Here is a 12,472-nt window from a genome sequence, read left to right as displayed (position 1 = left end):
TTGCTGATAAGTATTGTGACTTAGCAACGATTAAAATTCTATCTAAAAAACTACATTTTAGTTTTAAGATAATTTTAATAAACATAGGAATATTATCAAGGCAAAATTGGTTAATTAGCATTTTTCTATTCATTGAAATGATCTACATTATATAGGCAAGAAGAAAAGAGTAATGTCTCTTCGTGAAATTGTAAAATATCCTAGAAGCATTTTTTAGTGTAAAATGATCCATGTATGCTAATTATACGCACAACCATGTTAATTGTGGAATACAGGATATTTTAATGTGGAAAGGTGTGGAATGAACCGCCTATAACCAGTGCCAGCTGGTTAATACCCAACGTATGAAATCGTGTGCCATTAAAGGCAATTTGTTTTACAGTATTTACATTTACTTGATAAAAATAATTTTACGAAATGTACTGTATATGTTTAATAAATGTGCAAAGTACAGTGTCAATAGAAGGCAGCAATAAAAACTATTACTATATACAGGACAGTTAATTCTTTAACAATCTTTACAGGAAGCTTTTCCATGTTTGCACTTTGAAAAGGATGGGTGTGCTGCTTTTGAATGAAAACGAAACTCGAGAGATTGGCCTAAGTACGACACTCTTGTTGCAATTTATGAAGAAATTTTGCCATTTGCATATAATGAGAGCCTAATCATTACTATTCAATGCTATTGATATTAGAAATGCTGCTGCTTTTAAGTGAAAACGAATCTAATGAGATGGGCCTAAGACACTGTTGTTGCAATTTATGAAGAAATTTTGTCCTTTGCATATAGTGAAAACCAAATTATTCCTAATCGATGTTATTAATATTAGGAATGCATGTGAAAACAATCAGAGCTTTGACTTGTAATTACGTCTGACTTTGCATCAAATCTAATCTAATCTAATAAAATATAATCTAACGTTAATCGGGAGATTAAAAAAATAGGCTATAATAATTGACAAACAATAGTTTTTACAGTGAAAATAAAAAAGTAGAAAATGAGGCAGAAGAGCATGGCTTTTGTTAGTGTCGTTTAAAGTCAAACAGCAAGTGATGAAATCAACTCTAAGTATGGAAATAGAGTGCTTAGACTCTGAGTCATCGTCATCGCATTATCATTCTTGGATTCTAACTATTTACTATCTGTTTTTACTAATCGCAATCCCATACTAATGTCAAGTTTCTGTTCAGAGTTTAATGAATAAGACAGCTGATTTTCTGCAATTCTTTTCTTATTGTTATAGTAAAGGTACAGTTTCTCTCTAGATTATCTACTATCATTTTTGGATTGTAATTATTTACTATTTGTTTTTACTAATCGCAATCCTATACCTATGTAAAGTTTCTTATCAAAGCTTAACAAATAAGACAGTTGATTTTCTGCCATTCTCTTCTTAATATTATGATTAATACTTCCTTTAGATTATCTTCTTACTAGTCAGATTGTTTCTAACATGTAATACAGAACGTTCTGTTATATTTGTGTATAATTGAATAATTATTTATGAAATATTCCAAAATAGTTAAGAATCGATACAAAATAAATTTATCATAAAACAGATTTTTCTCTACCTCAAATTTGGCAGATTATTTTCCCGCAGTAGTAGATAATTTAAGTGGACCTTGGAAATCAATTCTACAGATAAAAAAAATATTAAAAAATATTTATAAGTAAAATTGAGTGAACCAGAATCTCCAACAATTCAAATAAAGTCGTCGTCTGTTTTATCGAACAATGCTTGTAAATTTTCAAAACTTTCAACAACTGTTATGATTTTTCATTTACTTCGAAAAAGCATTCTCCAAGTTGAACGAAAGCCCGTGCGCTTGGTGAGAATTGCTGGTAGATTAAGCGGCGAGGCCGGCTTTGGAGGAAAAAAAAAGAAAGGCGGGGCAATCGGTGAAAATCGTTTTTTCATCTATAATAGGAAATCACTTGTATCTTCCTACATATTTTCCTGATTGCCGAAAATGCTATGCTTTCTTTTCGTAATAAAGTACATATAAATATTATATACATATCGTTAAATATTATAAACAATAGATCATTCATGACTGTACAGTATTATATACATATATATACACGCAATACTATAAAATTGTATACACCATAATAATGGCAATTTGTCCATTTTAAATAGCTACTATACGCCAGTGGAATTACAAACGTTATCAGCTTACCTTTTTATTTACCGAAGAAATTAATGTATATCCCTGTTAAAATCTTGTTTGTCTAAAAGCTCTGCCATTAAACACTTTGTTGTTTTTTATAGTACAATGTATTACCGCGTTTATAATGTAATAAGTGAATGCACATGTATAAAAGTCACAATTACTAATGTGAAACCACTTTGTATAAAAGTTCTTTTTACACTCGAGTCTAATTTATAATATTTAGAATAGAACGTTTAGAAAAAATTCGTTCCTTCTTCTTAAATGAAGACTGTCAGCCGTTGACACTATAATAAAGATTTAACGATGAATACATTATAATAGAACATTTTCATTCTATTTAGAAATGCAATGAGAATCTTATTAAGATTCATTAAGCGCATAGAAATCTACATTAATTTCACCGTTAGGACGATATTAAAGAATAATAGAATAACCACTAACGTCGAGTCAATACATAAATTTATATCTGACAGCTTGAAATATTTCATATAATATAACAGGAAATAATGAAATTTCCTTTATCAAATATTTAAGACAAAAGAAATATACATTAATTATTTGATAAGAGAAATAACGAAACTACTGTACTATATAAAATAATTACATATGTTCTTCAATTAGTAACAAAATGGAATATTTTTAAAAAATCTGCCTCTTATATTATAAAAACTACCGTGTACAAAAATTAGCTTTGCATTTCATTAGCGTTAGTGCGGGACGAATAAAAGAATAATTTCACTCCTAGTACCAAATGAAATTTTCGTATTATTTGTGCTAGGAGGGATTTTAGAAAGGTAAAAATCAACATAAGACTTGTAAATCTTCGGCTTTCTATTCTTTTGCTTTTTCTTTTTGACAAAATCAGTATTGCAGTTTCTTAATAATATGTAGCTTTACTCTTCACTGACTCGTCAAAAATTGAATCGGTAATATTTCAAGGCAACGTGTAAAAAAAAAATCTTGGCACTAACACATCATCTCGATGTGCTAAAGTGTACCTAAAGCTGCTTCGAACGTACAGGCCGTACAGCGGGTGTGCGCGATCCGAGAATACTGTGCTTTGCCGTAGATTGAAGTGTCTTTATACTCTTCGGTATTGATCCGGGTTGTCCTGCTCGCAACTAAGTCTCTTTGGCCGGCATTTCTGTCTCTCTTTTATGTATTATATACATACTGATTGAAAGCCGCGCGCGCAGCATCTCTAACTTTCTGCAAAAATATACAAATTGTTAGAATATAAATGAGAACAGTGTTGCAAATTATAATCAAATGTTTATATATAGTAATGCTTGGAGTCTCGTTTTATAAATTAATTTACACAGTACTGTATATGTAGCACACATATGGAGGATGCTAATATTATTTTGCTCTTACGCTATAATGGATTTATTCAATATCAATTAACGATGATGTTCAATTTTGAAAATCTATAAATAATGTAATATTGTGTGCTTGATAAACTATAGGCCACTGTAGGGGTTGAATACGCTCCTTTTTGCAAAAGTGTCCGAAACGACATCTAGAAGCTCTACATTTCCTGGTGGTAAAGCTCCGAAAAATATTTAGAAATAATCCTCACTCACTTTTTAGTTTATTACTTGAAAAGGCTAGAATTTTAAATAAAAAATAATCTCTCGCATTAAAGTCTATAGTAAACTTAATTGATCAACAATTAATTAATCTTCAGCATTGTTGATTGACTGTATTTAAATTCGATCTTAAATACAGAAAAATTTGGACATAACAAATAATTAGTCCTTTTTCATTTAACGTTGACAAGAAATTACTAATTCGCTTTTAACTCCTGAGATTCAAATGGTCGACGCTATTAGCTAACTGCCGCTTTAAGTTTCCAACCAATTGAAGTTTCTTTAAGTTACTGAGTTGCTAAAGTCACGTTCTCCATTATTGACTGCGAGTGTGAGCACTCACTACTGTGGCTGCGTTCGTTTATTAACTGCGAGTACTAAAATTCTACAATGTATGTCACGTAAAATATAGGTTTTCAGTACTGGCAGTACATAAACGAACGCAGCCTGAGCAGTGCAACTCAGTGCAACTTCTATAATATGCGTCACATGACATATAGCAAAGTTTCAACACTGCCCTGTCAGACTGCCATGCCAAGCCAATGCCCTGCATGGAGAATCCGTATATAACTCGTAGTTCGTACTATTCGCCACTTCACCACTCGCGCGACGCGCACCATTCGCCAGTCTCCCAGAGTCTCCCTCCCCCCCCTACATCCCAGTCATCCCACCGTCATTAACAGTGTGGCGCCGTTGACACCGTTATCCAGCACAACCCTCTCTTTTCCCACCATGTATTCTTATCCTCATGGCTCTATCAAAGGGCGGTCTGATCTGGGTCTGGGTTTTTAGCGTATATACCGTATATTGCTGTATATTGGAATAGGGACTGATTGGAGCACCAGAGGACACGGTTGAAGTAAAAAGCTGAAGATTCTAAAGGGACTGCGGGCAGATTAAGATTTGACCGTATTGCGTGACGGCATTGACCCTTAAAATTAGTTTATTCATTTTGTCGAGCCAGTGCGATGCATTTCATGTTGACAATCGTGACAATATCAAAACAGTACAATTCTACATCAACATTTTCAGAACGTCAGTATCTGTTAATGTATGTATAATAAAAACTGATTTTTTTTTTAATAATCATTCAGAATGAAGGATTTATTTTATTCTTACATTTATTAACACTTCTACTACTGAGAAATACATCTTTATTGAATGAGTTTTGATGTGGTACTTATCAATAAAGTCTAAAGTTGCTGCTCAGTGTTAAAATGAAGTTAAATTTCTATATTATATTGTAAATTATAGTGCCTAGCACATATAATTTTTGCCTGAATAATAAAAAATATAATTAGTATTCAACATTAAGAACATAATATTAAATATTACTATAAATGTTAGTAAGAGAATTTAAATTGCTATATATGTATATTAATATTATGTACTATTATTTTTTATCATTTATATTTTACATTTGCTAAAAAGACACTAACTGATAATCATTTATACAACACAGAAAAAATGAATCCATAATGCAAAGTCTGAAGGCATCAGTCTGAAGTGGTTACATATGAAAGAAACTTGCCAAATCACAATGAAAGGCATTGTATCTATCATATTAGTAATACTGTTACATGACACGTATATAGTATTCATTTATGGTAGTAAAATATGTGCTAGTAAAACAACCAATATCGAAGGTATTTCATTGAAGCAAAATTATGGAAGTTTAAACTATATACCTAAAGATAATCATATAGAAAATTCTGTGGTGAGTATAAACAATTTGCAGTACAAAGGAGAGTGTATAAAGTGTAATATAAATTTGTCTGGTATAGGTGAACAATGAGAAATTTGAAGAGTGCAGTAACTTTTGTTATGCTTTGTGGAAGGAAGAAAAATTTTCAAATGGTACAGAAATTACAATTCTATTTCAAGGTAACTTTATAACTGTTTTAATTATGTATTAAAATAAAGTCAGTATTAAGTGTTTTCCTTTTTGGTGAGTGTAATTGACATTACCATTAACAGGGTGCTGGGAGCAGGCTGGAGAACAAGAATGTGAAACTGCTGAGTGCTTAGCCCTTCCAACAAAAGCTTTAAATAATACTAAATTTTGTTGCTGCCATGGCAATTATTGTAATTTAAATATAACAAATAGGAATACTTTGTATCACGATAATAAGATATTTAAATATGGCTCAGACAGAAGTCAACCAAGTAAGATATTTAAGAATTAGTATAACTTGTTTATAGGTAGATAAATATCTATCTGTAATAATTAATACTTTTAGCTACAGAATACTTAGAGCAATCAGATGCAGAACACAGATTCATCATTGTGATAAGTGTGTCAGTATGTGCAATATTATTTACATGTTCCATAGCTATTATAGCATATAGAGCATATCACAGCAACATCTTAGGAAGAGGAAGAAAATCTATACCGTATCCTGACCATTATATTGATAGCTTAACATTAAGAACTGGTACTTATACAGTTGATCACTTGAAGCTCACAACGATTGTTGGTAAGCTATAAGTGTTTTATTAAAATCAAATATATAAGCTCTTATAATATATTTCCATAAATACTTAACAGGACAAGGTAGGTATGGATCTGTATGGCAAGGAAGTTTGGGAGATCGGGATGTTGCTGTAAAAATATTTCCATCTCATTACCGAAACTACTTTCACAATGAAAAGGACACTTACTGCTTACCCTTTATGGATCATGCATCTTTATTGCATTATTATGGCAAGTGATTTGTTTTTTCTGTTTTCTATTTTATCTCTTAATATTACAATACACAAATTTTTAAATGTTAAGTACTTGCAGGAACTGACGAAAGAACAAATATGGAAGGTAATACTGAGTATCTATTAGTATTCAGTTTTGCCCCAGGTGGAACATTAACAGATTTTCTGAGAGCACGAACTATCAATTGGACCCTATTTTGCAAAATGGGCCTATCGATAGTGAAAGGTCTTGCATATTTACATACGGATATACGAAAAGGAGGTATTTACTTATTTTTTCACATAAATTTTGATAGTGACAGAGAAATCCACTAACATCGCTATTTGCAGATAAATTCAAACCCTGCATTGCACACAGAGATCTAAACTCCAGAAATATTTTAATCAAAGCTGATGGCAGTTGTTGCATATGTGATTTAGGTTTGGCAGTTCAAATTTCTGGCTCTAAATATTATTCTAATGGAGAAGAGCAGCATGCCGAAATTAAATCTATTAACGACGTAAATATTAATTTGGAGAATCAATAATATTTTATGAGTTTAAGAACATTTTGTATTCAATTAAACTTTAGTAAGAATAATCTGTAACTATGTTTATATTATCAATAATCATAGGTGGGAACATTGAGATATATGGCTCCAGAAGTACTTGAAGGTGCTGTTAATTTGCGAGACTGTGAGAGCTCGTTAAAACAAATCGATGTTTATGCTATGGGATTAGTATTGTGGGAGTTGGTATCTAGATGTTCTGATATTTACATCCCCGGCTCCGATATACCACAATATAAGCTACCATTTGAGGATGAAATTGGTTTGTTAAACTAGTTGTATAAATTATGTATAATACTAATTTCAATATTAACCCTCACATCGGCCGAAGTTAAAAAGCGTTTCAGTTTCTATTAAACTCAAAAGATTTTATTTTTTTTAGGGCTTCATCCAACATTTGAAAAAATGCAGGTTTTGGTATCTCGCAACAAAGCTAGGCCTTTGCTAGAAGGGACTTTAATTGACAAGCCTGGTGTACGTCTAATAAAAGAAACTATGGAAGATTGTTGGGATGCTGATGCTGAGGCTCGGTTAACTGCTCTATGTATAGAAGAACGACTTTCAGAATTACAGTCACATCGTGGTAATTCCTTAAAACGTTAAAAATTTTCTGTTATTATCTTTCACTTCCTAACAGTCACCACTTTTAAATAAATTAGGACGTCTCATAAACGTCGGTAATCAATAAATTTAAATGCAGTGACCATCTGGAAGAAAGAAACAGTCATTTTAACCATTTAAAATCCTTCAATCTCAAATTAAAAACTTAATTCACAAATAACAATTATATTTCATTTCATTTCATTTTTTAGTAACCATGTATGTGGCGGACGGAAGTTCAATGGTAAACTCGTATGGTGCATTAGTGCCTTCGACGACAAACAGCCTTTATAGCGAATCATCTCACCATGATAATATTCATGTTGTTCAAATGGCATTAAACGCGATGCAAGATGGATCTAGTAACGATAGGATCACCGACAATTTAGTTACGTTGTCACCTTCGGAAAGCATTACGCATGAATACAGTTGTAAGCAACAGTTACAATTCATTACCCTTAAAAGTATTTTTGAAACTTAAAAATTGTAGCCCTATATCAGTGTCTTTTAATTGGTAATCTACAAATTTTAGAAGTTTAAGTTATTGGTAATTGTGTACCTAAAAGCGAAGGAATATTTAAACATACGATTAATTCTTTTCTGTTTCAGCTAAAAACTCTAATGAAATAGCAATGTTTAATCACACGAAAACATTACAATCTTATCAAGGTAGAAATCCTTGTCTAGAAAGAAACTTAATGCTGCAGTCTGATTCTTTAGAAGAACTAGAATATAGTGGTAACATTCTCGTCGACAAATCCCAAAAACATGCGTGCAATGATCAATATAAGCCTGTTATTGAAAATCAGGGGCATCTTGCTAATGATATCATTCAGAATTCCACTCATTTAGTGCAATTAAGACCAGCGACTCCGATACCTTACGTTCAAAATGTTATTTCTGATGATGGAACTGCTTGCTATAATAAGAAGAAGCAAACGAATATGTGTGAACACGTTGCTGAAAGCTCTCGGAAAAAAATCTTTGGTGCTTGGCCTAATTTAAAGAAAATTCTGGTAAATAAGAAAGCACAACCGTATAATAAATATCAAATAGATAGTAGAGAAGATTCGAAATTAAATCTACTGACGAAACAAAATTTACAAATCAAACCTGTAGAAACAAATGTAACTATATCTCCATGTGGAAAATACGTAAATGGAATAATTAATAATAGTTCAACTTCGTCAAATTCGATTTCAAAAAGTGATATTAACGACAGAGATACTGATCATCCGATAAAGCAAAGGTATGAGGAAGGTAACGCAGTGAGTAGCCGACCGTCAACTTTGTCACTGATGAGCTTGAAAGCTAAAAAGAGTGAAAATAATCTCAGCAGGCAAGAAAGTATTGATAAGTTTAATGAAGTTTTTAATGTAAAATCTAACACGAATTTGCTAAAGGATCCACACATGCGAATAAAAACACCGGGAGATTTACCACCGTCGGTTAGAAAGATACGTGGTCGTGCCCAAGCAGCAACTCGGTTTTCTCTGTACGATGATCGAATGATGTGCAATATACTTAATGAGGATGAAGATAGAAACGATAAAGCCATTTGGAACTCAGTGCCATTTGGTATGGATATCGGTGATAATGACGATAAAAATTCTGCAACAGAGCTTTGTACCAAAAACGTTACTTGCTTTTAATGAAAAAATATAGAATTCTTATATTACTTATACAAGATACTTATGCTGTGAGATAATATAACATCATAGATAAATGCTTTATTTTTCGGCATACGTCTCAACTGTTAAACGAAGATAAGGTTTCAATGAGACTAAGCCTAATTAGCATTTCAATATAAGGATGCAGAGTTCGCAATTATGACTTAGTCAAACGCATCACTTTAAAGCCAAAAATTTGTGTATAGGCTTTTTTTATCTCTTAATATTAGACTTTTAGAATCTTTGATGTATTTCGCGTGTTTTTTTAACATTCCAGGAACATTGACCAAGGTGATTTAGGCCAATAAGATTAATAAGTTTCATAGAGTTGAGTGTACATGTTAGTGTGTAACTAAACGTTGCCAGTACTATATTGAAGCGTCGAATGCAATAATACAATCACTTTAATCTGATCAGTGGTAAAACTTTCGTCGAGTAAGAACAAAGCTCTAAATGGCAAAATTATAAACAAGACTTTAATAATATTTTTTTGTTAACGAGTTAACTTTTTAAAGTGCAGCGATTATGTAGCACGCTGCAATTAAAAAAACTTATGTGTAAGATTAAGAAAAATTTTATACTCTAAAAATATATAACACTAAGGTAAAGTTAATAAAATTTATGATAAGCTTTACGATTACAAAAGAATATACTCGAGTATGAATGACATTATTGTTAAATTAATATACGCAAAAGTCGGTTTATATTTCATTGTATGTTTCTTGTAAAATTCAGTGAGTTCCGTTATTTTCAATTTGCGTATTAGTGATTATGCACATAAATGGTAGTATTCCATAATTAAATATGATTTGATTAGTAAATTTACACAGATTCCATAGCGGTACTATAACCGCTAATAAAATACTACCAATAATTGAGAAAAATGAGAATCAAGAAGAAATGCGCATCTCTATAGATTAGGGAGAAACTATGATATTCGAATCGACTTTATAAATAATTTCTGTATAACTGTAAATCAATTCTAGATGCGGCATTGATCAATTATTGTAAGCACACACACAGACACATACAATCATCAATTTTACAATAAACGAAGATCAGCGAATATTAAGACTTTGAATTTCCTTCTCTGAATTTGTTTGCCAACGATTATTAAACCCTCCGTATGTTTATTTCAGTCGTAAGCTCATCAGAATGAGACTAATTAACATTCTACAATAATTATCTAGAAATTAAAAAATTAATTATGAAGTTTTCGATCATCTTTTCCGTATATGAAGTATATGATTGCATTGTCGCTTATGCTTTGCTAAATTTCGATGGACCTTGGGTCATTTTTTTGGTTTTGTCTTTATATGCGTCTACCACGAAATTTCAATCAGTGTAACTATCAATTAGGATCCCCTATTTTCGTCAGACCCCTCCCAGGCGGTGATGTTGTGAAGTTAGCGTAAATCAACTATCAGCGTTTGAAAAAAATAATTTTCTGAGTTCTAATAAATACTTCCAACAAAGCTCCATAGTTCTCGAGAAGAATTAATTCCCTCTGTATGTAATGTTCTCTGATTGGCTTGCTCAGGCACAGTTTAACCGTGATTAACTTAAGCAAAGGCCTGCGTATGCAGTGAAAATGATTGCTTTTTAATTCCCATGGGGAGGAGCATATAGCTTCCTTCGCGGACGCCCATGCGGTGTGTCCCTCCTTGTAATATCCTTGCAATAAGGATGATAACAAGAGTATCTATATCTGCTTATCGTGATTTTTGTAAATGTAGATGGTTGTTTGTTTGAAATGATAATTAGACGAGTGATTATTAGATTTTTCCAGTAGGATAATGCCCTTTAAAAATTTAAATATATCATAGCGAAGGTACGTAAATGTACCATAGTAGTCAGTAGGTACAAGAGCCTGTTTACAGGCTGTTTGTAGGCGGTCTTTGGGCGGAGTTTTCATTCTTTGATCTACTCCATTTTGTTGGTAATGGGCGGTCTTTGCGTGGTTTGTTGTCCCCCTCTACAAAGTCCATTGACTTCCCTCTACCTCCCTTCAACTTTCCCTATTGAAGTTTTTCTTCGGGCGTTGCTCGATCGCCGCGCGGACTCTCGGTTTCTGGTGGAGGTAGTAAAGACTAAAGACAGACTCAGGCCAGATACCTGCTGGTAAAGGCCTAGCTGAGGAAGGAGCGGCGAGAAAGAATACTTTCGAACCAGCGGGAGTCAGCGATTCTTGGGTTAATTTCTTTTTTGTGTTCTTGTGCGTTAGCCAATATGCCCACTTAACTCGTCGTTAATTACGCAAAGTTCTCTTATCATTGGGGCTAATCTCGATACTCTATCTTCACTTCTGCAAGCATGCATACACGTTAAGTTTTCTACATACGTACATAAGTGGCCGCGCGCGCGCGTGTTTCTCCAATCATTCCCCGCTCACTCAAATTCGACTGCTCTTGATAACAGTCGCGGATATCGATAAGAACGTGCTTAATGAAAAACACTTGCGGTGAATCCATCAACGATGTTTTGCAGAAAGCCAAGTTTTGGAAAAGTGAGAGGAGCTTCTTGGTGGCTGCTGGCCCAGTGAAAATCGAGCTTTGACGTTTCAGTGAAACTTGTTGACACTGTCCCTTTTATACGAAGGCCCAATATTCTTGGAGAGAGGTGTGGCTATTTGTCGTTGGAACCTGCAATATTTTTAAATTATTAAAATCAATGACATTTCTCAAGTTCACAAGAGAACAAGGATGATAAGATAACTGATAATGGCGTTGTGAGAAAACAGACATATTTCTGTGTAATGTCATGATGCACGTATAATGAACAGCACCTTTTTTGAGTGACAATGAGCGCTACTAGTTACACGAATATTTCCTCGCTATTTATTGATTGTTACTCAATAATAGAGAGGACGTACAATTGGATTCATGAGTGAAATATAACACAATAGTTAAGAAGCAGTTGAATCAATCTTTGTTCCATCTTCTTCCTCAACCGATTGACATCTAGACTATATGTATAGAATACATAAACTATTTCTGGTAATTTGAGGATCATATAATGCGGGAAGAGACAGATAAAAAGGTAAAGTACGAAAAATCAAGCGTGAGAAGGAGGAGGCGAAGAAGGAGCAGGTAGAAAATGAATAATCGTGCGAGGGATGATGAATGGAAAAGTGTCGGTTAATGAAAAGTGTACGAGAAAGAGAAAAAGAAGAAGGAGAAAAAAA

At 32.9% G+C, this 12,472-nt stretch overlaps 1 protein-coding gene across 1 annotated transcript; it reads left to right on the top strand.

Moving 5' to 3' along the window:
- The first annotated feature begins 4,417 nt into the window (after window positions 1-4,417).
- Window positions 4,418-10,377, top strand: wit (wishful thinking). Its single transcript, XM_066732707.1, has 12 exons — window positions 4,418-4,815; window positions 5,227-5,481; window positions 5,549-5,648; window positions 5,742-5,930; window positions 6,005-6,241; window positions 6,313-6,468; window positions 6,550-6,732; window positions 6,801-6,970; window positions 7,085-7,280; window positions 7,401-7,601; window positions 7,831-8,049; window positions 8,228-10,377. Exons 2-12 carry the CDS (start codon window positions 5,281-5,283, stop codon window positions 9,268-9,270), a joined length of 2,895 nt encoding a protein of 964 aa, XP_066588804.1. The 5' UTR covers window positions 4,418-4,815; window positions 5,227-5,280; the 3' UTR covers window positions 9,271-10,377.
- The last annotated feature ends 2,095 nt before the right edge of the window (window positions 10,378-12,472 follow it).

The sequence above is a fragment of the Prorops nasuta genome, unplaced genomic scaffold, assembly GCF_024137725.1.
Source record: "Prorops nasuta isolate Cenicafe-Biocafe unplaced genomic scaffold, Cenicafe_Pnas_1.2 PNAS00010, whole genome shotgun sequence".
Lineage (NCBI taxonomy): Eukaryota > Metazoa > Arthropoda > Insecta > Hymenoptera > Bethylidae > Prorops > Prorops nasuta.
The sequence above is the reverse complement of the archived record's forward strand: the minus strand, read 5'-3'. Positions and strand labels throughout refer to the sequence as shown.

Bases quoted from the DNA above. Each gene is read 5' to 3' on its own strand.
- wit (XM_066732707.1), top strand. From the start codon at position 5,281: ATGAAAGAAACTTGCCAAATCACAATGAAAGGCATTGTATCTATCATA. The intron at 6,242-6,312 runs GTAAGCTATAAG...AATACTTAACAG, and splicing joins GAAGCTCACAACGATTGTTG to GACAAGGTAGGTATGGATCT. The intron at 6,469-6,549 runs GCAAGTGATTTG...AAGTACTTGCAG, and splicing joins ATCTTTATTGCATTATTATG to GAACTGACGAAAGAACAAAT.